A 26,535-nucleotide genomic window follows, 5' to 3' on the forward strand; every position below is an offset into this window, starting at 1 on the left:
AACCTTTTAGAGTGAAATGCTCATTATAAAATCAAATGTCAGTCATTAATATGACTCTGTTTTGACTTCAAAACCGAACTGTTCTGAAACAATCTCTCATAGAGTTCCACTTAGACTTCTAAAAAAGGCCATTTCATATTTCATCAACTTGTTTACCCACCCTCAGTGCTTCCTGGCCCTCAGAGTGGGCATGTTATTTTTCAGAGCTAAAATTTAAATTTCTCCCATCATGTTTATGCCAATGCCAATTTTTCCTTTATTCTGTGTTCAGTAAATATTGGCATAACAACTGGGCCATTATTTTCCAAGTCCTGATATCCAAGCCCTGCGTGAACATTGTGGTCAGACTAGATAATGATTTAGTGACTGCTTCTTACTGGATATTTAACCTTGGGCCAGTTACTAAATCTCACCCAGCCTCCATTCTTCCTCCTCCTCCTCACCACCACTTTAAAACAGGACTGATGGCATCTAACCCTTTTGATTAGAGTGAGCCTAATGAGAATTCACCCCAGAAAGGAACCAGCACTGGTTCTAGCTTGGATCTGTGAGCTGAGTTTCTGGTTATCTGTCCCAAAGTAGATAGCCAGGACTTTTATTTCTCTTTTTTCTTTTTTTTTTAAATTTCTCTTTTTTCTTTCAGAGAATTAGCCCCCCCCCCATCCTCTCATACTCAGTCTGAATTCCCTTTAATTCTACAGTGTTGGGTTTGCAGTCTCCTCATTATTGGTTGGCCTCTCTGCCTTCCTCCTCCCTTTCTTCTTCTATAAAAGCCCTCCCTGACCCATACTTCCTAACTTTGGAATCTTGGTATTAGCACTGGGTCCTACTTGCCTCTTTACATACTCCTTCTCTCTCCCATCTTCCCAAGATCAAGGATGCCCTTGGATGCCCATGAAGCCTTTTTCTCCCTGTCTCAGTCTTCTGGCTTCCATCTCAGAGCCCTGGACCTTCCTTATTCCTCTTCTTTTCCAAACCCAGAACCCGGCAGCTGGCCATGAGGGTAGGGTCGGTACAGAACCTTGACCTAACCCTACCTCTAAACTCATGTTCCCATGAAAAAACCTTAATCTTTGGCCAAAACACATATTGGTCCTGCCCCCCACTGTGATGCTTTGGGACAGGCCTCAAACCTAGTGGTGCTCATTCTCCAAATTGTTTGGCCCTGAAAGTACAAAAGCCTATCACAATGATAAATATGGATGGAAAGAACACAAGGCCTCTTCCCTGCCCAAGATTTGAGCACTGGCATCACTAAGGCTCCAAAGAACTAAGCGAGGGAGATGGGGTTGGGTGAGTGGAGGGCAGCTATTTTTAAAGCCCAGAGAGCAAAGTTTGACTAGAGAGGCAATAAGCATAAATATTTATTTATTTTAATAGGCATAAATGTTTAAACTGTTCTGGATCATCTCCCCCCATCGCAGCGCCTTCCATGCGTGGATGTGGGCTAGAGAGGCACAGTAGGTTCATGTCCTGTGGAAGTCCTAGCCACTCTGTGGATGATAATAATAATAATGGCTATTCGTCGGGGCAGCCTGGGTGGTTCAGTGGTTTAGCACCGCCTTCAGCCCAGGGCGTGGTCCTGGAGACCCGGGATTGAGACCCGGGATTGAGTCCCGCGTCGGGATCCCTGCATGGAGCCTGCTTCTCCCTCTGCCTGTGTCTCTGCCTCTCTCTGTGTGTCTCTCATGAATAAATAAAATCTTTAAAAATAATAATAATGGCTATTTGTCAAGCACATGATTGGAGCAATGAATTTTCCCAACATCTGTATAAAGTGATTTCTATTATCAGTCCTATTTTTCCTGTGAGAACCTCCCAAGCATTAGGCCTACTAAAGAAAAGAATTACATGCAGAAGAATGAAACTAGACCATTCTCTTACACCATACACAAAGATCAAAATGGATGAAAGATCTAAATGTGAGACAAGAATCCATCAAAATCCTAGAGAACACAGGCAACACCCTTTATGAACTTGGCCACAGCAACTTCTTGCAAGATACATCCATGAAGGCAAAGGAAATAAAAGCAAAAATGAATTATTGGGACTTCATCATGATAAAAAGCTTCTGCACAGCAAAAGAAACAGTCAACAAAACTCAAAGACAACCTACAGAATGGGAGAAGATATTTGCAAATGATCTATCAGATAAAGGGCTAGTATCCAAGACCTATAAAGAACTTAGTAAACTCAACAGCAAAGAAATCAACAATCCAGTCATGAAATGGGCAAGAGACATGAACAGAAATTTCACCAGAGAAGACATACACATGCCAACAAGCACATGAGAAAATGCTCCACATCACTGGTCATCAGGGAATTACAAATCAAAACCACAATGAGATCCCACCTCACACCAGTGAGAATGGGGAAAATTAACAAGACAGGAAACAACAAATGTTGGAGAGGATGTGGAGAAAGGGGAACCCTCTCGCACTGTTGGTGCGAATGTGAACTGGTGCAGCCACTCTGGAAAACTGTGTGGAGGTTCCTCAAAGAGTTAAAAATAGAGCTACCCCTACGACCCAGCCATTGCACTGCTGGGGATTTACCCAAAAGATACAGATGCAGTGAAATGCAGGACACCTGCACCCCAATGTTTATAGCAGCAATGTCCACAATAGCCAAACTGTGGGAGGAGCCTCAGTGTCCATCAAAAGATGAATGGATCAAGGAGATGTGGTATATGTATACAATGGAATATTACTTAGCCATTAGAAATGACGAATACCCACCATTTGCTTCGACGTGGATAGAGCTGGAGGGTATTATGCTGAATGAAAGAAGTCAATTGGAGAAGGACAAACATTATATGGTCTCATTCATTTGGGGAATATAAAAATTAGTAAAAGGGAATAAAGGGGAAAGGAGAGAAAGTGAGTGAAAATATCAGTGAGGGTGACAAAACATGAGAGACACCTAACTGTGGGCAATGAACAAGGGGTAATGGAAAGGGAGGTGGGGGGGTTGGGGTGACTGGGTGACAGGCACTGAGGGGGGCACTTGGCGGGATGAGCCCTGGGTGTTATGCTATATGTTGGCAAATTGAACTCCAATAAAAAAAATAAAAGAAAAGGCTTATCCAGATCCCCACAGTCCACCACAGGTGTACTGCACTGTTCACAAAACAATTTCACATTCATCATCTCCCGTGAGCCTTATAATTAGCCTGGTCTGCAGGGGTCATTCCAGGGTTAGGCAGTGGAAGGGAGTGTCTAATAGAGGCTCTGTTTAACCAGTGCCTCTCTAAGTCTCAGAAAAACTAAGAGATCACTCCTTAAAAGTACTCAATAACCCATGCATGGCCTGAGCCCTGATCTTCAGACTGGGGATTGACTCCTGCTGCTGGCCATTCTGTTTTTTCAGTGAGGTGGCCGCTCTAGTTAATCTTCAGGTAAAGAAAGAAATAAAAATCTCCAATCAAATAAACTAGACTGAGCATCCCTCCCTACCTATCTGCCTCCCCATTAACTCCCAAACTTCCCCGATCCACTCCCACTATCCCGGAAACAAACAAATCACAAAATGAAGTAATCCTGAAGCCAAGTTCTGCCAAGTACTTGACAATGTTCTTACTGGATTGTCTCCTAGACATCCCTGGAGCTGGGTCAAAATGATAATTTCCAGTCTATAGTTCCAAGGTCATTTATTGATTCAGCATACAAATATTTCCCAAGACCCTACCATCTCCATGACGCTGCACTCTGCTGGGCTCAAACATGCTTCCTTATACTCCTTCAAGGTGCTCCAATTCCAAAAGATTCAGATAGAACCCCAGATAATTCGAAGGTGGAAAAGAATGTATTAGTTAATGAAGGAGGTAAGTTGATAATGGAATTCTGGAAGAGTGCTTTCTTTTTAAGAAATGTTTTAAAAGTTTTCATTAATTAAATTCCAGTTAGGTAACATACAGTGTAATATTAGTTTCAGGTGTTCAATATAATGATTCAACACTTCCATAAACACCCCGTGCTCATCACAGCAAGTGCACTCCTTAATCCTCATCACCTATTTAACCCATCCCCCAACCACTTCCCTTATGACAATCATCAGTTTGTTCTCTATAGTTAAGAGTCTGTTGGTTTGCCTCTCTCTTTTTCCTCCTCTGCTCATTTGTTTCATTTCTTAAATTCCACATAAGAGTGAAATCATATGGCATTTGTCTTTCTCTGACTTATTTCACTTAACATAATACTCTCTAGCTCATTACATGTAATCGCAAATGGCAAGATTTCATTGGAAGAGTGCCTTCTGAGAGGAGCATCATCTCATAAAGCTGTAAAGGGGGGGCGGCTTTTGAGCTGAACCTTGAAGAATAGAGAGAATTCGAACATTTTTTTTTTCCTGTCACAATTGAAATATTTGTTATTTTCTTATTGATCTTTTGGGGTTTTTAAAGATATTTTTTAAATTGAAGTTCTATTTGCCAACATATAGTATAACATCCAGTGCTCATTCCATCAAGTGCCCTCCTCAGTACCCATCACTCAGTCACCCCATTCCCCTCCTCCCACCTCCCCTTCCATTACCCCTTGTTTGTTTCCCAGAGTTAGGAGTCTCTCATGTTTTGTCACCCTCTCTAATCTTTCCCATTCATTTTCCGTCCTTTCCCCTATAATCCCTTTCACTATTTCTTATATTCCCTGTATGAGTGAAACTATGTGATGATTGTCCTCCGATTGACTTACTTCACTCAACATAATACCCTCCAGTTCCATCCACATCGAAGGGTATTTGTCGTTTCTAATGGCTGAGTAATATTCCATTGTACCACATCTTCTTTATCCATTCATCTTTTGATGGACACTGAGGCTCCTTCCACAGTTTAGCTATTATGGACATTGCTGCTATAAACATTGAGGTGCAGGTGTCCCGACGTTTCACTGCATCTGTATCTTTGTGGTAAATACCCAGTAGTGAATTGGCTGGGTCATAGGGTAGCTCTATTTAACTGAACATTTTTTATAAAGAAAAACAGTCTACATGGAGGGAATTGCATAAGCAAAGACACTTTTTAAGAGAAAGATTATTGATCTGGGAGGCAATACCCTGAGGTTTGACCCTCAATTCTGTCATTCGCTTCCTTAAAGAACAGTTCCCCTCACAAACCCTCAGTTTTCTCATAAGTAAAATGATAATATTGGGTTAGTTAACTTTTAAAGGTCCTCCATGTGCTTCCATCCTGATACAGTTTTTCAATGTCAGTCTATCAGTTTGCCTCAGTATAGAATAGGTGAAAGAGAATAATGAAAGGGTAGTTGGGCCTATGATATAAAGAGTATTGAACACCAGACTTAGGAGCCTGAACAGAGAAAAAAATAGAAGCCAAACCCTAGGCCTAAGCTCTGAGGTTGTACATTTAGTCTGATTCCAATTTAAAAACATAAATTTTGCAGTTAGGGTGACCTAGGATGGGAAACCTAACTATACTACACCCAGTAGTTCATTTAAATAGTCGTGGTACATCTCTGAGCCTGTTTCTTCATCTCTAAAATGGAAATACTAATAAATAACTCATGGAGCTGTTGTGAAAATTAAGTGAGATCACATGTAAAAAGTGCCTTACAAGAGGAACCTGGGTGGCTCAGTTGGTTAAGGTCTGCCTTTGGCTCAAGTCATGATCTCAGGGTCCTGGAATTGAGCCCTACATTGGGCTCTCTGCTCAGTGGGGAGTTTGCTTTTCCCTTTCCCTCTGTGTGCTCTCTCTCTCTCTCTCAAATAAATAAATAAAATATTTTTTTAAAGTGCCTTACAGGTATGTTACTTTCCCTGCCCCTAAGTCCCTTTTCCCTCAGTGCCAGGCCATAATTAGTCTTTGCTGACCAATTACTTCTGTTACTTCTCTTCCTTCTTCTCCAAAGCAGGCTTCAAAATATATCTAGAATCTAACTACTTTCCTCCATCCCCAGTGTCATTCACCTGGATTATTGCAATAGTCTTTTTAATTAATCAGCCCACTTACAGTCTATTCTTAATCCAACTGCTAGACTGATCCTTCAAACTTAAATCATGCCAATCCTCTGCTCAAAACCCTACAATGTCTCCCTACCTCATTTAGAACAAAATTAGAATCTTTATAATGACGTCCTCTTCCTTGGCTTTCAGACCCCATCTATTCTTTAGCCACACAGTTTTGTTTTGTTTACTGTAACCCCAAGAGAAGACAGACATTCTCTCATTCTCTTTTCACATGTTCCCTGTCTGGATCTTCTCCTTATAGCTCATACCAGTACCTATTCTATATTTTATTTAAATGTCATTTCAAGATGAGGTCTTCCCAGACCACTACATTTAAAATGACAACACCCATCCACCCTCAGCATTCTGTACCTTCCTTCCTGCTTTATTTTGCTTCACAGTATTGATATACCATAAAATGTAATTACTTATTAGTGTCTCTCCTCACTATAATATAAGCTTAGTAAACTCAGGGATTTTTTTCTGTTCACTATTGATGCCTCCATGCATAGAACAGCACCTAGCATTCAATAAACATTTGTTGAGTGAATTAATGGATACAGTGGTTACCTACTGTATACCATGCACTAAATTAAGCAATCTGCATATATTATCTCAGTGAATCCTGCTTTGTAATGTAGAGAGTGTTAGGATCTCTATTTTGCATTGGAAAAATCCCTGAAGTTCCCAGAGGTTAAGTGATATTCCCAAAGCCAAAGAGAGATCAGTTAATAGGGTGCCAGTTTGGATTGAACTTTATAGAGGAGCACATTCACTGAGTAGGCACATAGTCTAGATTAAATGTTGTGGTAGGTTTGGGAGGGGGTGGGGAAGAGGGGGATGGGGGAAGAACACTGGGATACAGATTGGTTTTGTGGTCAGAAGCTGACTGTTTTCTTGAACCAAGATCTTGTGTTCATTGGCATCTACTGGCAAGCCCATGTCTTTTTCAATAATTGGAACTTTACAAAGGCAATTTCCTCAAGTGTGAAAGAAAGTTGGAATCTGTGGCTGCCCTAGATTTGAGACTGCAGGAATTGACCCCTTGGGACTCTGGTTTTGAGGCAGAAGTCATAATACCTGATAGAAAGACCCCTGAGACTAGTAAACTGACATTAAAATTAGCCCATTAACCCACATCGTCCTCCTCCCTTTCTTTTTTTCATAACCTACTCTCTTCATCTTTCTTTAATTTGTGAATATTTGTAAAACATCCGATTAATCCAGCCTGTCATCCACTGGAATGTATGTAACCTTAGGAAGGCAGAGTAAAAATGTTTGACTCTTGTTCACTGTTGTGTCCCCAGTGCCTACAACAGTGCCTAGCATTCAGTAGATACACGATATATACCTGTGAAATGAATCTGTTCTTAGAAACAAAGCCCTCCTCCTGGGGGAGGGAGCAAGGAAGAGAAGGGAAAGCTCTTTTCAGTGGTATCCTGGGCCAGTTCCAGTGGAATACCCCAGCAGGGATATGTGGCAAGAGGGGATACCACAGATGTAGGTTGGGCTAAGCCAGGGAAGTTCAGCAGAAAGAGGAGGCCCCAGGATAAGGACTGAATCCCAAAGAGCAGGCCTTGTCCCTGTTTCTGCCTGTCTTCATCTCAATTTGGAGGGAACTGGTCAGAAACCTTTGGAGGAACTCTTGCTTCCAAAAGCACAAACTAATGCTATGGGGACCAGACGGACAAAAGTGAAAAAGATGGGATAGAAAGGCCTGGGAGCTCTGGGAGAGGGAGCACAGAGACATCAAGTCCCAGTGAAAGCGAAATGGCCCTTCATTTGAATGCAAATGCTATGTAAAAGCCTGAAGCCCCTTGACGTCAGCCTAGCCATTGGTGGCCCAACTACACCGGGCTACCAGGTCACCTGGAAACCTGACCGGCAGGAAACTCGGATGCCGTAGTCTGAGACGTACAGGGGGGCCGTGCAGCACAGCTACCGCTTTACCTATTGATTCCCTGCTGCTTCTCAAGTCGGGTTGAGGCCTTACAAGAACTTTAGAATGGCTTAGGGAGCTCTTTCCTCATACCCAAGCCATCAAGTACAGAAGCTGCCTTTTGGAAAAAGAAGCAGGCATGTACCTGGGTACTCTCAGGAGCACGGCCAGAAGCAGCACCGCGGGGACTGCCGGCACTGGTAGCAGTGGGAGTCTCCTGCCAGCCTCCAACTTCACAGCGGTGCCTGCCTATGCGCACGACATGGGGTATCCCCATATACCCAGCGTGGATCCTCACGGGCCATCGCTGGGGGTCTGGGGTTCACCCTATAGCCCCTCTCGAGAAGACTGGAATGTGTACCCCGGACCATCCAGTACAGTGGGCACGGTGCCCATGAACGACATGATCTCGAACCCTCCGCTTTTGGCTCTCAGGAATACAGCAACTTGGGCCCTGCGGGCGGGGGGAAGCACCAGTGGAAGCCTGCCAGCCCCATCCAGCCGGTTGCTGTTCCCCATAGACGCTGAAGCTGCAGATGCCAGTTCTCCCAACAGAAGCCGCCACAGCCCCTCTGCATGGATGCGAAAGACCTTGCAGGTGACCGGTGAGTAATGGGTCCCAATACCCTCAAACTTTTCCTTCCTTTGCTGGCTTCTACTTCTGTTGGCCTGTCTGCTCTCCTACTTCTCAGGCTCTCCAGGGACAGTTTAGTAGCTGAGGATACTGCATGGCTAAGTGCCCGAATCCCCTCCCATTAGTGACCTCCCTTGCATAAGCCTCTGCTCAAACCCAGAAGAGTGCAGTGCTTGGAATCAAACTGACCCTAGGAGTGTTTTTCATTGTTTTCTGATGAGTCAAGGGAGCAAGCTGGGGGAAAACGGACACATTGTGCCCAGTTGGGAAAACATATGTACAGGAAAGATCAATGGGTGAACGAAGCAAGAGGGTAGCCACGATCCCAGTCCTGTCACTGCTGCTTGCCCTTTCCCTTTAAAATCCTTCCCCATCTTGGCAGGTGTGCTCCCCTCAAAAACTGATGATGCTCAACTTAGGTTTCATAGTGCTTGGCTGGCAATGGACCCTCCAGCTTAGCCACAAAAGCCCCAATGGCAAAGTGGCCTTGTCATCCTGGCCTCTCAAGAAAGCTGCAGCTTCCTTCACCCAAGCTGGCAGAGGCAAGGTGGACTCAAACCTTCTTCTAATGTCCTTTCTGCCAATGGAATCATTGAGTTAGGTGAGAAGGCAACAGCACACTGCTGGGACATAATAAACTCCATTCTAACATCCCTGGGCACACAGGAATAGCAGCCTCAGCACTAATAGGTGCTTAAAGACTTCATCACTATCCAGGAAGGCTTCTGGAGACAAAGGGGTGGGGACAGGTCTATGATGGAATTTAGGAAGGCACAGAGATTCTAGACTAATGCTGACCCACGCTGGTACCAGCAAGCCAGTGGGCAGCTGCTGGGAGCCCAGGGCAGGGGAAATGGGCACTTTGCTTTAACCTTGCATGGGGAGAAGGCAGCAAGATGTAGGTTTTCAGGTGTAGTTGTTCTTTTTTTTTTAAAAAAAAAAGATTTTATTTATTATTCATGAGAGACACAGGGAGAGAGGCAGAGACACAGGCAGAGGGAGAAGCAGGCTCCATGCAGTGAGCCCGATGCCGGACTCCATTCCGGGTCTCCAGGATCAGGCGGGCTGAAGGCAGAGCTAAACCCCTGAGTCACCAGGGCTGCCCTGTAGTTGTTCTTTTTTTTTTTTTTTTTTTTGTAGTTGTTCTTTTATCACATTTTTGTTATTCCAACCTATGACTCCCCGTCATTAGAGAAAATTGGTAAAATTGACTCTATCACTTTTATCCCTCTGGGAAGGAAATAGCATTTGTCCATAATGATTATACATTCGTTCACAGTTCTGCACTTTTACTCCCCTTCAAAAAGCAAGGGCAAGAGAGTGGGAAGGGACCAACTTTTATCATTAGAAGGATTCTTAGCTAGGAAGAGGCAGTTCTGTTTGATTGGGACATTACCAGGGTAGCAATCAGAAATTAAGAGTAGAGTTTAAGGGACACCTGGGTGGCCCAGTGGTTGAGCATCTGCTTTCAGCTCAGGGCTCTGATCCCGAGGTCCCGGGCTGCGGGGAGCCTGCTTTTCCCTCTGCCTATGTCTCTGCCTCTGTGTGTCTCTCATGAATAAATAAACAAAATCTTTTCAAAAAATAAAAGAGTAGAGCTTAAACACTTGGTTTTAAAGTGTTTGGAGGAAATCTGAATTTTTAAAAATATGGGTGAGTCAGCTGGCTAAATAGAATAAAGCCTGAGGTTAAGGTGGGGCAATCCTGGGGCTGTTATTACATCTAATTTTAGGGTTGTAATTAACATCCATTTACTAAACCCTAAGATTAGCAAAAGATACAAAGTCAAAAAGTAGCTGCTCCCAGTCCAAGATTATGTTTTCAAACACATTAGAAGAGGAAAGTCATTACTGTGTTTGGAAGAGAGAACAATGGGGGCAGGGGAGGACAAAAGAAATGATCTTGAGTCTTGAATTTTTGTTTATGAGGGAAAATGTGACAAGTTTCTCTGCTTAAAAGTCTTCTATTTGTATTTGTTTTTATGAGCTCAGGTCTCCTTCTCGGGTAATGCTGGTGCCAGGAGAAGTTTAGAAAGGGACTCCTTAATTTGCGGTACCTTTATCACAACCTTTAAACCTGGCTATACAATGTCACCGTCACAAGATTTTCTCTCAAATTCTATTAAGTAATCTAAAATTGGATTATTTTGGAACCCCTCTGACTCCTGGCAATTTATCTTGTAGATGAGGCTTTATTAGAGTCAATCTTTGTTTCACTTTAATAATGTCTTATCAATTAAAATTATCCTTTTGCTATATGCTTGTAGCCCAAGGTGCAGATTTAGCAGCGATTTAAGAATATAACACGAAGTATGGACCTTCTCCCCAGAAAATATGCACAAAAGTAAACACACTTGGACCCAAATGCATGTGTGTATACACACACATGTCCACACATTGACACACGCACATTTTTAAACTAATTTTGAGAGATGCATGGATCCACTGAAGCCCTTCTATGGATCTCAGGTTATGAATTACATGTAAAAATTAAGCTGATCATCTCACAGGATCACTCTGAACCAAAATGCACCCATTTTTATCTTCGTATATAGTGTTAAACAAGTATTTGTTAAATGAATGAATGAATCAGATCCTGCTAAATTGTCTACTTCACTCTGTAGTATTTTGGAACAACATTTGGCTTATGGCTGAGAAGACAATTAGATGAACTACAAAATGGAAGTAACCCCTCTCTGATTAAGGTAATCAAATAAAACCCTCCATAGTGACTACTATCACATTTGATTTTCTAAGGAAAGGGGACTGACAGAATAAATGACTGTCCCCTAGGTGATTTGATTCTTTAAAAAAAGATAATTTTATTTACACTTTGTTCTCTAAGTGGTCTGTTCCAATACACAACTCATTTTAAAGATTATATGAAGAGGAACCCATAGAAAGGTTCTGTGAAAAGTTAAGTGTTTTCATATTTTAAACATTGTCAGTGCATTACAGCTAGGAATTATTTTTTCGTCTTTTCTATTACCCAGAGTTGTAGTCTTGAATGAGTTTTGGCAAGGTGATAATCTTTTTTTATATAAATTAATTTTTTATTGGTGTTCAATTTACCAACATACAGAATAACACCCAGTGCTCATCCCATCAAGTGTCCCCCTCAGTGCCCGTCACCCATTCACCCCCACCCCCCGGCCTCCTCCCCTTCCATACCCCTAGATCATTTCCCAGAGATAGGAGTCTTTATGTTCTGTCTCCCTTTCTGATATTTCCCACACATTTCTTCTCCCTTCCCTTATATTCCCTTTCACTATTATTTATATTCCCCGAATGAATGAATGAGAACATATAATGTTTGTCCTTCTCCGATTGACTCATTTCACTCAGCATAATACCATCCAGTTCCATCCACATTGAAGCAAATGGTGGGTGTTTGTCGTTTCTAATGGCTGAGTAATATTCCATTGTATACATAAACCACATCTTCTTTATCCATTCATCTTTCGATGGACACCGAGGCTCCTTCCACAGTTTGGCTATTGTGGACATTGCTGCTATAAACATGAGTTTAGTGTCATCATGATATCTATTCAGTCCATTTTTGTGGATTGTTCCACTGAACTTCTTCTGAAAGGGGAATTTTAAGAGTCCCTCTTAAAATTTCTTGCAGAGCTGGTTTGGAGGTCACATATTCTTTCAGTTCCTGCCTGTCTTGGAAGCTCTTTATCTCTCCTTCCATTTTGAATGAGAGCCTTGCTGGATAAAGTATTCTTGGTTGCATGTTCTTCTCATTTAGGACCCTGAATATATCCTGCCAGCCCTTTCTGGCGTGCCAGGTCTCTGTGGAGAGGTCTGCTGTTACCCTAATATTCCTCCCCATAAAAGTCAGGGATTTCTTGTCTCTTGCTGCTTTAAGGATCTTCTCTTATCTTTGGAATTTGCAAGCTTCACTATTAAATGTCGAGGTGTTGAACGGTTTTTTTACTGATTTTAGGGGGGGATCTCTCTATTTCCTGGATCTGAATGCCTGTTTCCCTTCCCAGATTAGGAAAGTTTTCAGCTAGGATTTGTTCAAATACATATTCTGGCCCTCTGGCCCTTTCAGCGCCCTCGGAAACCCCAATTAAACGTAGGTTTTTCTTCCTCAGGCTGTCCCTTATTTCCCTTAATCTATCCTCATGGTCTTTTAATTGTCTCTTTTTTCCTCAGTTTCCCTCTTTGCCATCAACTTGTCTTCTATGTCACTCACTGGTTCTTCCACCTCATTAACCCTCGTCATTAGGACTTCTAGTTTGGATTGCATCTCATTCAATTGATTTTTAATTTCTGCCTGATTGGATCTAAATTCTGCAGTCATGAAGTCTCTTGAATCCTTTATGCTTTTTTCTAGAGTCACCAGTAGCTGTATAATAGTGCTTCTGAATTGGCTTTCTGACATTGGATTGTAATCCAGATTTTGTAACTCTGTGGGAGAGAGGACTGTTTCTGATTCTTTCTTTTGAGGTGAGGTTTTCCTTCTAGTCATTTTGCCTCAGTGCAGAATGGCCAAAAAACAAGTTGTATTGGGAAAAGGAGAAAAAGAGAGAGAAAGAAGGAAAGAAAAGAGAAAAAAGTAAAAAGAAAAAAGGAAGAGAAAAAGGAAAAAAAGAGAAGAAGGAGAAAAAGAAAATGAACGAAAGGGGGAAAAAGGGTGGGGGAAGCAATCAGAAATCAAAAAGAAAAAAGAAAAAAAACCACGGGGGTGTATCTTCTGATTCTGTATACTTTAAGTCCCTTGACTTCCCCTGGATCTTGTCCGTCTAGCTGGTCTTCTGGGGGAGGGGCCTGTTGTGCTGATTTTCAGGTGTTAGCACTTGAGGGAGCTGCTCTGCCTCCTGCCTGGTGCAGGGCTCAGTGGGGGTTGTTTACCCCGTGAGGCCCCTGGAGGAACAACCCCAGTGGCTGCGGCAGCTCTGGAAACCTGGATTCAGCCCCTGCAGGAACTCCGGAGCTCTCCCTCTGCAGGGGCCTGGAGGCTCCAGGGACGGGGCCGCTGATCTGCTCAGCTCCAGGCAGGAGTGTCCCTTGCTGTCCTGTGCCCTCCCGGTCTCTGCCTGTCCTGGGGGGAGGCCGGATCCTGGGCTGTGTCCCGACGCCCTGTGCTCCCGGGCCTGCGCTGTTGGATTCGGGCTCCCAGCCGCGCAGCCGCCTCTCCGTGGAGCCGACACCAGAGCCCCTCCGAGCTGCTCCCGGGTCCAACCGTGCACGCGCTGCAGCCCTTTAGGGAGCTCTGCACACTCTCCCCAGGGCGCAGGTGCTCTGTTAGTGTCCCAGGGAGCCTGAGGGCATCCCCGCCCTCCTGGTGTCCTGCTCTAACTCCCTGCAAGCGCCTTTCCTCCCAGAAAGATTGGTGAAGCTCCTGCTTCTCTGGGACGGTGCTTTCCTGTCCTGGGGGCACTTGCCCCGGCCTTAACCTGGCTCCTCGTGGGGCCCCTCCCCCTTGGATGCCTTTTGTTTCTTTATTTCTCCCCCCCCCCACTTCATACCTTGATAGAAGCGTGAACTCTTCTCACTGTAGCATTCTAGCTGTTCTCTCTTTAAATCTCAGGCCGAATTCGTAGATTTTTCAGGATGATTTGAAGGTTATCTAGGTAATTTGGTGGGGACAGGTGATTTGGGGACCCTACTCTTCCGCCATCTTGCCCCTCCTCCGCAAGGTGATAATCTAAGCAGGGTTGGAGAAAGGCTTTTTTGTTAGGAGTGGAAAAGAGGGTAAGGGAAGAAACAAACCTTGAATAATTCTGATTAATCCACTGGACAAAACACTGAGGAAGTTATACTTCTTACTTTTTACTCAATTAAGGCACTTCAGAAAATACGTTGCTTAATAATTCTTTTCTTGTTGCTGCTTAACAATTCTTGAAGCTTATCATTATGCTCCTTGGTTTTGACCATTTCATGGACAATTTTTTAAAATGAATTTGGATACAATTTTTAACTAAAAGCAGCACAGGATTATCTTAAGATGGAAAGTAACTAAGATGGGATCAATTGCACTGTACTTCCTATAGAAGGAACCTGGTTTTCAACCTCTTTGCTTTGGTTTGGTACGGGAATATGGACATTATGCTATACTAGAACATATCCAAATCCCATTCAATTCAGTTTCATCATTTAAGGGGCAGAGGCAATGAGGCAGAAGAAAGAAGAGAGTTCAGGAGAAAGGACACAAGAGAAATTCATTTCTTTTTTTTTAAATTTTTTTAATTAATTTATTTATTTATGATAGTCACGGAGAGAGAGAGAGAGAGGCAGAGACACAGGCAGAGGGAGAAGCAGGCTCCATGCACCGGGAGCCTGATGTGGGATTCGATCCCAGGTCTCCAGGATCGCGCCCTGGGCCAAAGGCAGGCGCCAAACCGCTACGCCACCCAGGGATCCCTTTTAAATTTTTTAATTGGAGTTCAATTTGCCAACATTTAGCATAACACCCAGTGCTCATCCCACCAAGTACCCCCCAGTGCCCATCACCCAGTCACCCCAACCCCCCACCCACCTTCCTTTCCACTACCCCTTGTTTCCCAGAGTTAGGTGTCTCTCATGTTTTGTCACCCTCACTGATATTTTCACTCCTTTTCTCTCCTTTCCCTTATTCCCTTTCACTAATTTTTATATTCCCCAAATGAATGAGACCATATAATGTTTGTCCTTTTCCAATTGACTTATTTCACTCAGCATAATACCCTCCAGTTCTAACCACGTGGAAGCAAATGGTGGGTATTTGCCATTTCTAATGACTGAGTAATATTCCATTGTATACATATACCACATCTTCTTTATCCATTCATCTTTCGATGGACACCGAGGCTCCTTCCACAGTTTGGCTATTGTGGACATTGCTGCTATAAACATCGGGGAGCAGGTGTTCCAGCGGAGAAATTCATTTCTCTCTGCAAACTATGCCATTAATATTTCCCCTGAGCTACATCTTCTTGAGGGTTGAGGCCTTATCTGTCAGATTGAGGCAACAGACTCCTTTTACCATTTCACATGGCTTTGATATGCAGTCTGGTTCTTCCTCATCCCTCCTTTCTTCAGGGGTTATATTGCCGGATAGGGTGAGGATTTTCATTGCAAATAAAGAGGCCTGGTCTTGACTTTATTGTCCTTAGAAGAAACTGCAAGAGGGCAATTTATGACCAATGGGGGTGGGGAAGGACTACAACCTTCCAGAGTTTTTGAAGTCTGGTTATATTTACTATCAAAGAGCAGAAAACACAGACACACACAAGTTGAATTTTAACTTCTGCCTCCAGTTAGAATGTAAATGCTCAGCTACTTAGGGATTACAAAGGGTTTGAGGAGGCATCTCTCCAAAATATTTTTTGATCCTAAGATAATGAGGTTCTGGAAATAAATTAAAACTCAAAGTTTTCATTCTGATCTCAAATCTACATTCTACCTTTGTAACTAACCAAATGTCAGACCTTTGGTTTCCTGGATTCAAAACCAGCTTACAGTTTTGGTCTTCCAGCTAAGTTAAAGGACTGGGGCTCATCATTTTCAATTTTCAAGGAGTAAAGTTTTGTCTAGTTCATTTGTCCATGAGTCATTCTGCCATACTAAACTTAGTATTAAGTTTAATACATATCTCTCATCCAGAATTTGTTTCTGCATTTTTGTCTTTTTTCTTTCCTGAAGATGAAAGAGTGTCTCACATTTGTTTAGGGCTTGTAAATTCCAAACCAACTGGTTGGTGTTCCTAAATGTAAAGAGGGTTCAGGATGGGATCTGATGCTATGTAGCTCCTTTGTTGGGCCTGTGCTGCATCTTAACACCTCAATAGGGTTTAGAGAACCACTTTAAAGAAACCTTTGTCCTACAGATCACTCCCCAAAACCTCACATCAAAAACAATCAGGGAAGATCAGAAGCAGTTTGCCAAATGCCATAGAGAAAAAGAGGAAGATCCTCCTGGAGGGAGTTAGAAAAATTGAAAAGAAAGGGAAGCTTCCTAATCACCTTTGGAAAATTTAAAAGAGGAATAAAACTGTATTTGAGGAAGGGCATGAGAAATTAGTTAAATGTTGTAACACAAAGCAAATGTTTATATATCCTTTCAAAGAATACTAGAATACTCATTTTATTCTGCCTAGTCAATATGTCCCCATTCCCCCCATTCATTAGCCACTTGGGAATAAAAGTTGATTTAAGACCCTCACAAAATATTTTTTTCTATTGGATAATAGGGGCTATCCTAAAACAGAATCTAAATTGTCACTTAGTTGTCACTTACTATCCAAACAAAATTCTCTATAGAATGTATACATAGGGGATCCCTGGGTGGCGCAGCGGTTTAGTGCCTGCCTTCGGCCCAGGATGTGATCCTGGAGTCCCTGGATCGAGTCCCACATCAGATAAGGCTCTCTGCACGGATCCTGCTTCCCCCTCTGCCTGTGTCTCTGCCTCTCGCTCTCTCTTTGTGTGTCTCTCATGAATAAATAAATAAAATCTTAAAAAAAGAATATATACATAACTAGAATGTATGTAACTAATAATGTCAGGATCACAGAATAGTTTGCCACACTTGAGCCATTCTTATGTTTCCTAGCATATTTAAACTGGAAATCATACTGGACTGTGAGTCAGAGGTATGTGTTTGGGTCCCCATACTTCAGCTCACTAGCACAAAACAACTTACTTACCTACACTGAGCCTTAGGTTTCTTAAAGGAAAAATGGGGATAAGACATATTCTGCATAATTTAAAAGTGTAGGTGAGAAGTTCAATAGGAAATGGTATGAATGAACTGCATAAGATATATATAGGAAAGTGTATGTATGCTATATGTTGCTATTACTGCCAATACTACTCCTATATGTGAGTTGAAATGGAAATGAATGAAAGGAAAGGGAATGAAAATCATGGATTAAGTGTTTGCTTTAAAAAAATAAAATGCTTTGGCGTATGTAGGTCAATGGTGGTGTGTTTTGTGTGTGTGTGTGTGTGTGTGTGTGTGTGTGTAAAATAGTCACAGATGACAAAAATTTAATGGAGAAGTGGACATATGACATATTGGTTCAAAAAATGTACTTGTTTCATATTTGAAAGTAATAAATAAGGATGGGAACAGTAGTTATAATTCCTTCAACCAAAATAATCTCCAAAGAAGTAAATATGATTAAATATATTGCTTTCTCCCCTAATAGGGAAAACCAGGACAAAAGAAAAGTATCGTGTGGTTTACACCGATCATCAAAGATTGGAGCTAGAGAAGGAATTCCACTGCAACAGATACATCACCATTCAGAGAAAATCAGAACTGGCAGTCAACCTGGGCCTTTCTGAAAGACAGGTACACTGAAAGTATATCCAACATGTCTTAAAGTTATTTCAATAAGCTGAGGTTTTAGGGAAGTCTGTAAGCAAGAGTAGAAGCAAAACAGAAAACTAAGACATTTTCCAAGCTCTCTTAAAGCCCACATTCATCCTATTGGACCTCCTAGTTTGGTCTCATTGGTCAGTGAGTTAATTAATAGTTGAATGTGGGTGCAATATGCAGAGGGAAAGCAAAGGGGTGGGACATAGGAGGAGGAAAATTAAAACTTCCATAGAATTAATTAGTCAAGTCAAAACCTTGTTTGATTCCCCAAATAGTTATACCAATGTATGAAGTGGCGATTTGATGATCATGGCAATTATCTGGTTCATATTAGTCAAACTACAATAGTAACTGAACACCAATGCTACTACCTGAACCAAGTTTTTCTATTATTCAGGGTAGGATATGTAACTTTCTATGGTCCATAAACTTCTATGATGCCTGCATCAAATTTAGCATACTATAGGTACTCAGTGAAGATTAGAGCATGACAAAGATCAATGGTTTCCATTTATCCAAACTTTGACATTACACAACTACCTGATGTTTTTTCACTTAAATCTAGAAGTAATCCTAGAATTCTAGAATGCTAGAGTTGGGAAGTCCATTAGTGTGTTGCCTATCCCAAGCAACTTGCATTTCATACAGGTATGAAGGCACATTGGTATCACAGCAAGAAATATAGTATTTCATCACCCCTGTTCACTCAGTTCTGTTTCATTAAACCTATTAGGAAGTTACTTTGTTATTTAAATCACCTTTTTATCACCACACCTCAGCATCTGCCATTCTATTATTTATTTCTACCTGGGCAAAAGAGGTGTGGTGGGTGAGGTATAATATAAAGAGCACAGCATTTAGAATCAATAGGCCTGGATTTGATCCCAAAGTTTCATCTTACGCAAGACACTCTTTCTCTCAATCTCAGCTTTTTTTTTTTTAACCTGTTAAATAGGTATACTTCACAAGGTCATTGGGAGGCTCGAATGAAGTGACACATGTGATAGGGCTTTGTAAATGCTAAAATCCCTGTACAATATCAGCAATGACTATGAAAAATGAATTCAATATGATGCCACATTAAATCTAAAGTATTTTTTGTTTCAGGTGAAAATCTGGTTTCAGAATCGCAGAGCCAAAGAGAGAAAGACAATCAAAAAGAAAATCTCCCAGTTTGAGAACAGTGGAAGCTCAGTACAAAGTGATTCTGGCTCCATCAGCCCTGGGGAATTACCTAACACTTTTTTTACCACCTTATCTGCTGTTCATAGATTTCAGCCTATTGAGATACAGCCGGTCATAGTCTCTGAATGAAAGAAAGGCAAAGAGAAATGGAAAACCCCCTATCCCTTAGCATTGTCTTCTTGGTCTCTAAGATATCAGCAGGAGAGTAGGACAGGATGTAATTTCTCCTAAGGCAGTACTCAGAACAAATGGATGTGCAATGGTTGAAGAGGTCACTTACTGTTAGAAATCATCCTCAGAAAACTCTTGTCATGTGCTATGCTATATGGCGGTCACTTAGGAACTTGATGGTAAACTATACAATTGAAAGCTACAATCACAGGCCTTTGCAACTCTATTCACAATTTCGGAAACTTACTTATGAACAAACTGTAAAAAACAGTTCAGGCAGAAGGCACATTTGTGTATATGTACTTGTGTTTGTTATTTGATGCTGGGTGTATTCTTTTATGCTATCTGGGGGGGAAGAGTTAAGCAGAAATTTATCCAGCTGTAGCTATCTTTGCAAGTAATTAATTCAAAAGCTAATGGCATTTTTCATAACAAGACAAATGTTTAAAAATCTGAATCCATTACCACTGATTAATAAAAATAAAAACAGTTAAAAATAGACCTGCCCTATGACCCAGCAATTGCACTGTTGGGGATTTACCCCAAAGATACAAATGCAATGAAACGCCGGGAACACCTGCACCCCGATGTTTATAGCAGCAATGGCCACGATAGCCAAACTGTGGAAGGAGCCTCGGTGTCCAACGAAAGATGAATGGATAAAGAAGATGTGGTTTATGTATACAATGAAAAATAGACTATTCTTGTTCATCAATCAGTCATTTACTGGCATCAATTACCTCATCTCAGAACTTCCAACCTATAGTGTCAATTTCAAATCTTGCCAAAACAATGAAGTCAGAATAGAACAATACAGCACAGCTGGTAGAGTCATTAAAAAAGCAGCTCTCCAACACACAGAACAAATTCTAATCCCCTTTCTGTCTTTTCACTCTATTCAGTGCTATAGTTCACTGCCAGTCATAGTTAACAAAAGCACAAGGACAGAATGCAGGTCTATAGCCTGTCCTTGCCATCACTTTAAATCTGATTAATTTTAGTTACATTATGTCATGTCAATGCAGTGTGGCCCAAGGAGATACAGTTTACAGGTTCCAAACATACAACTTAGGCTGCAGTGAGTAGATTTGTCTGGCATTTTTGGTGCTGGTCCAGTATACTGTTTGCATGTCAACGTGGCCAAAGACTGGACTCTGAATCATTTTAAATCGAGATGGTTTAAAAGAAAGTTTTGCTAAAGGAGGAAAATAATCAAATCACAACTTTACTTTTCCTTTCAAGATACAGCTTCAAAATTCTTAAGAAATTAGATTCTTGAGCATAACTACATGTGTTTGGGTTAGGAATAAGAAATTTATCTTGCCTTCTCCTTATGAAAATCTCATAAAGAGGGCTTCTTTTCTATGGCTGTTCTTGGGGATACATCATTCAGTCTTCAAAAGATTTAAGGAAAGGATCTTTCTATCTCATATCTTGATCCAGGCTCTTGGAGTTATATTCTGCCTTTCCATAATACATCTTCTCACAATTTTTATGAGGAGTAAAATTGCCCCTATTTTGCTGGTAGGGAAATGGAGATATAAGCAACAATTCATTTTCCAAACATACGCAGCAAGGCAATCATGGATATTGATTAGAACTCTGAGTTACATAAAAATGACTTTTACGGTCTCTAGTGATGGAATCAAACTCAAAGCCCCTTCCTATTCATTTGGTATCAGATTATGTCACTGAAGCTGCATACAGCTCCTCGATGTACACACCAGCAGATAATTACTACCTAGAAATGCAAACTTTACCCTTTGTTTTTCAGCTCACCTACTCTCCCCATCAGTGAATTGAGGGCTTCTACCAATAACCTTAATAATGCCTTACATGTGTGTAATAATATTTTTGAATGTACTTTCACATTTCATATTATCTGACCTAATATCCTTATCCCTTATGAGATAGGTAAAAGTTGTTATTTCCCACTTTGTAATTTAAGAAAGAAGAGACTAGAGGGCTTAAATATCTTTGGTTAACCACTTTTTTCCTTAGCCCAGGTATAGATATTGGGGAAAGGTAATAAAGATAGGTCAATTTAAGCTCTCTTTCTCTTCAAAAAGTTACCAATTTTCAGTAAGTTAATGGCAAAATCTAGGATTAGAACACAGATCTACTAAATTGAATGATATTTATTTAGTGCTTACACTGTGCTAGGATTTCTTGACTCCCAGGACAGCATGCTTTCTATTCCACCTAATTGCTCCCAATAACTATGAGGTGAAATACATAGCATGCTAATTGGCAAGCAGGCCATCTGGAGGGCTGAACAAAGAAAATCAGGATTAAAATGAGTTCTTCCAATCTAGTGAGGAGAAAGGTGGGGATTTTAAGGATGAGGAAGCTAAGTTCTGAGTATACATAGTTACTTAGATTCCTCAACCCTAACACTGCCTCACCAAAAAATAAGAATACCTTTGGCTATAGCAGTTGGATTTCTCTATGGGTTGTTATTTCCTGCTATAAACTTATGTTCAACAGAGAAGAACGGTTTTCCATTTTTATAGATTCTAATTTTCTAGAACTTGCTACAGAACCACAATACAGAGTTTTTGTCCTTAATAGCATTTTGCAGCCATTTCCCCTAGAAGACATGTTGATTCTTTCTCTGAGATCCAAGAAAAATACACACCCCTTGCTTTTATGGTTATATTATGGTGGTGTGTGCTGGGAGGTACGCACAGAAAGGTTAGACAGCAAAGTTCAAAAGTTGAATTTAAAGTAGGTTTCAACAGGGGCACCTGGATGGTTCAGTCAGTTAAACATCTGCCTTTAGCTCAGGTCATGATCTCAGGGTCCTGGGATTGAGATCCGCATGGAGCCCCACATTGAGCTCCCTACAGGACAGGGAGTCTGCTTCTCCCTCTCCTTATGCCTCAACCCTCCCGCTCATTCTCTCTCTCTCTCTCTCCCTCTCTCTCTTAAGTAAATAAATGAAATCTTTAAAGTAGGTTTCAATAAAGAAATTATTTTCCTAAAAACCTGTCTCCGCGGGGCGGGCAAGCAGCGCTTCCTCCTGGAGTGCGGGTTTGTCCTTCCACCCTGCCTCCGCGGCGCCTGGGAGAGCGAGGGGGCGAGCGGAAGGTGCGCGGGAGACGAGGCCCGCGATGCGGCCGGCGGGAGCCGCGGCGCTCGCGGGGTCGCTGTGCGGGGGAGCTGCTTGCAGGCCCCGCCGCCCCCGGCCTCGCAGATGCCTCCGGCCGCGCCCTCGGGGCCGCGGCTCTCCGCTCCAGCTGGTGAGATCCTCAACCGCCTTCCGGAGCCGCTGCTGCGGAGGCTCAGGGTGAGCCTGGACAGAGCGCCTGAGGGCTGGGGCTGGAGGAAGCTGGCCAAGGTGGCGGGGAGTCGGGGGCGCCTCTGGCTCAGTTGTCTGGACTTGGAGCAGTGTTCTCTTAAGGTCTTGGAGCCTGAAGTCCAAGCTTATGTTTACTGAAGCTGATGGGTGAGAAAGGTTGTACAGTCACAGAACTGAGTGACTTTCTGCAGGCTTGGAGCACACGGAGGTTCTGCTTCTTGGCCCCCCAGAATAAAGATCACTGTCAACCCAGAATCAAAGGCAGTCTTGGCTAGACAGTTTGTGAAACTGTGTTGCCGGGCAACTAGACATCCCTTCGTACAGTATCAGTGGTTAAAATGAATAAAGAGATTCTGAACGAAAAATGCATCAGCACTCATTTTAACACAGTACATGTAAAAAGATGCAGGCTTTTATGTGTGTCGAGTTAATAATAATTTCACCTTTGAATTCAGCAAGTGGTTGGTCACAGCTGGATGTTTGTGATGTCACAGAAGTAACAGGAAGCTTCCAGAAAGTTCAGATGGCATCTCTGAATCCAAGTTGCAAATCTGTGTTGAACCAAGGTCCCAAAGGCTAATAATGCCTGGCAGTACATTGGTCTTACAGTGTGTTGCTGTTGGAAGCCCTATTCCTCACTACCAGTGGTTCAAAAATGAGTCACCATTAATACATGAGACAGGAAAGCTATACATGGTGCCTTATGTGGATCTGGAACATCGGGGAACCTATTGGTGTCATGTATATAGTGATCGAGACAGGATAGCTAGAAGGTGGAAATCATCATAGGAATAGCAGATGAGGGATCCCTGGGTGGCGCAGCGGTTTAGCACCTGCCTTTGGCCCAGGGCGCGATCCTGGAGACCCGGGATCGAATCCCACGTCGGGCTCCGGGTGCATGGAGCCTGCTTCTCCCTGCCTGTGTTTCTGCCTCTCTCTCTCTCTCTGAGTGTGTGACTATCATAAATTAAAAATTTTTAAAAAAAGGAATAGCAGATGAGGCAGTGGAGTGCACTGAAGATGAATTAGATAATCTTGGACAACCCAACAAAAAAGAGCAAACAGCTAATCAGCCTTTGGCAAAGGACAAAGTTGTTCTTTTGATAGGAAATATGAATTACTGGGAGCACCCCAAGCCTAAAGCTCCTTTGGTGGATGTATGTGAATTGACCAACTTGTTAGGACTACTAGATTTCAAACTTGTTTCACAGTTGGATCTTACTGAATACGAGATGTGAAATGCTGTGATGAATTTAACTACTTTTAGACAAAGGAGTATATGGATTATTATATTATGCAGGGCATGGTTATGAAAACTTTCCTAACAGCTTTATGGGCCTTGTTGATGCCCCAAATCCATATAGGTCTGAAAACTGTCTGTGTGTACAAAATACTGAAACTGATGCAAGACAAAAAACTGGACTCAACGTGTTCTTGTTGGACATGTGTAAGAAAAGAAACGACTGGGATCCCTGGGGGGCGGTTTAGCGCCAGCCTATGGCCCAGGGCGCGATCCTGGAGACCCGGGATCGAGTCCCACGTCGGGCTCCTGGTGCATGGAGCCTGCTTCTCTCCTCTGCCTATATCCTGCCTCTCTCTCTTTCTCTCTGCGTGACTATCATAAATAAATAAAATTTTAAAAAAAAGAAAAGAAACGACTATGATGATACCATCCCAATCGTGGATGCACTAAAAGTCACCGCCAACATTGCCTTTCGATACGCCACATGTAAAGGAGCAGAAGCTTTTGAAATCCAGCATTCTGGGTTGGCAAATGGAATTTTCAGAAAATTTTTATTTCTTTTTATTTACTTTTTTAAACAAATTTATTTTTATGGTTCAATTTGTCAACATACAGAATAAAACCCAGTACTCATCATGTCAAGTATCCACCTCAGTGCCTGCCACACAGTCACCCCCACACCACGCCCTCCTCCCCTTCCACAACCCCTAGTTCGTTTCCCAGAGTTAGGACCATTCATGATCTGTCTCCCTTTCTGATATTTCCCCACTTATTTTCTTCTCCTTTCCCTTTTTTCCCTTTCACTATTTCTTATATTCCCCAAATGAATGAGACCATATAATGTTTGGCCTTCTCCAATTGACATTTCACTCTGCATAATACCCTCTAGTTCCATCCACGTGAAGCAAATGGTGGGTATTTGTCATTTCTAAAGGCTGAGTAATATTCCATTATATACATAAACCACATCTTCTTTACCCATTCATCTTTTGATGGACACCAAGGCTCCTTCCACAGTTTGGCTATTGTGGACATTGCTGCTATAAACATCGAGGTGCAGGTGTCCCCGTGTTTCATTGCATCTGCATCTTTGGGGTAAATCCCCAGCAGTGCAATAGCTGGGTCGTAGGCAGATCTATTTTTAACCCTTTGAGGAACCTCCACACAGTTTTACAGAGTGGCTGCACCAGTTCACATTCCCACCAACAGTGCAAGAGAGTTTCCCTTTCTCCACATCCTTTCCAACATTAGTAGTTTCCTGCCTTGTTAACTTTCCCCATTCTCACTGGTGTGAGGTGGTATCTCATTGTGGTTTTGATTTATATTTCCCTGATGGCAAGTGATGCAGAGCATTTTCTCATGTGCTTGTTGGCAATGTGTATGTCTTCCTCTGTGACATTTCTCTTCATGTCTTTTGCCCATTTCATGATTGGATTGTTTGTTTCTTTGGTGTTCAGTTTAATAAGTTCTTTATAAATCTTGGATACTAGTCTTTTATCTGATACGTCATTTGCAAATATCTTCTCCCATTCTACAGGTTATCTTTTAGATTTGTTGACTGTATCCTTTGCTGTGCAAAAGCTTCTTATCTTGATGAAGTCCCAATACTTCATTTTTGCTTTTGTTTCTTTTGCCTTCATGGATGTATCTTGCAAGAAGTTACTGTGGCCGAGTTCAAAAAGTGGTTGCCTGTGTTCTCCTCTAGGATTTTGATGAAATCTTGTCTCACATTTAGAACTTTCATCCATTTTGAGTTTATCTTTCTATATGGTGAAAGAGGGTGGTCAAGTATCACTCTTCTGCATGTGGATGTCCAATTTTCCCGGCACCATTTATTGATGAGACTGGCTTTTTTTCCAGTGGATAGTCTTTCCTGCTTTGTCGAATATTAGTTGACCATAAAGTTGAGGGTCCACTTCTGGATTCTCTGTTCTGTTACATTGATCTATGTGTCTATTTTTGTGCCAGGACCACACTGTCTTGATGACTGCAGCTTTGTAGTACAACATGAAATCTGGCATTGTGATGCCCCCGGCTATGATTTTCTTTCTCAATATTCCCCTGGCTATTCGGGGTCTTTTCTGATTCCACAGAAATCTTAAGATGATTTCTTCCAACTCTCTGAAGAAAGTCCATGGTATTTTGATAGGGTTGCATTAAACGTATAAATTGCCCTGGGTAACATTGACATTTTCACAATATTAATTCTGCCAATCCAAGAGCACGGAATATTTTTCCATCTCTTTGTGTCTTCCTCAATTTCTTTCAGAAGTGTTCTATAGCTTTTAGGGTATAGATCCTTTACCTCTTTGGTTAGATTTATTCCTAGGTATCTTATGCTTTTGGGTGCAATTGTAAATGGGATTGACTCCTTAATTTCTCTTTCTTCAGTCTCATTGATAGTGTATAGAAATGCCACTGATTTCTGGGCATTGATTTTGTATCCTGCCATGCTACCAAATTGCTGTATGAGTTCTAGCAATCTTGGGGGGGGGTCTTTTGGTTTTTTATGTAGATTATCATGTCATCGGCGAAGAGGGAGAATTTGACTTCTTTGCCAATTTGAATGCATTTTATATCTTTTTGTTGTCTGATTGCTGAGGCTAGGACTTCTAGTACTATGTTGAATAGCAGTGGTGAGAGTGGACATCCCTGTCTTGTTCCTTATCTTAGGGGAAAGGCTCCCAGTGCTTCCCCATTGAGAATGATATTTGCTGTGGGCTTTTCATAGATGGCTTTTAAGATGTTGAGGAATGTTCCCTCTATCCCCACACTCTGAAGAGT

At 42.0% G+C, this 26,535-nt stretch overlaps 1 protein-coding gene and 1 pseudogene across 1 annotated transcript; both read left to right on the plus strand.

Annotated features, from left to right (window-relative positions):
- Positions 1–3,745: 3,745 nt before the first annotated feature.
- LOC119878850 (homeobox protein CDX-4-like) lies at positions 3,746–19,165 on the plus strand (the record flags this gene model as incomplete). The annotated part of the gene is given in 6 exon segments (XM_038589410.1): positions 3,746–3,823; positions 7,999–8,310; positions 8,313–8,368; positions 8,370–8,505; positions 17,679–17,824; positions 18,959–19,165. Coding segments are annotated over 6 exon segments (935 nt in total), but the record flags the coding sequence as incomplete, so codon positions are not given.
- A 3,238-nt stretch (positions 19,166–22,403) lies between these two features.
- LOC119878851 lies at positions 22,404–24,299 on the plus strand (annotated as a pseudogene).
- Positions 24,300–26,535: the final 2,236 nt, after the last annotated feature.

Source organism: Canis lupus, unplaced genomic scaffold, assembly GCF_011100685.1.
Source record: "Canis lupus familiaris isolate Mischka breed German Shepherd unplaced genomic scaffold, alternate assembly UU_Cfam_GSD_1.0 chrUn_S1988H2187, whole genome shotgun sequence".
In the NCBI taxonomy this organism is placed as follows: Eukaryota; Metazoa; Chordata; class Mammalia; order Carnivora; family Canidae; genus Canis; species Canis lupus.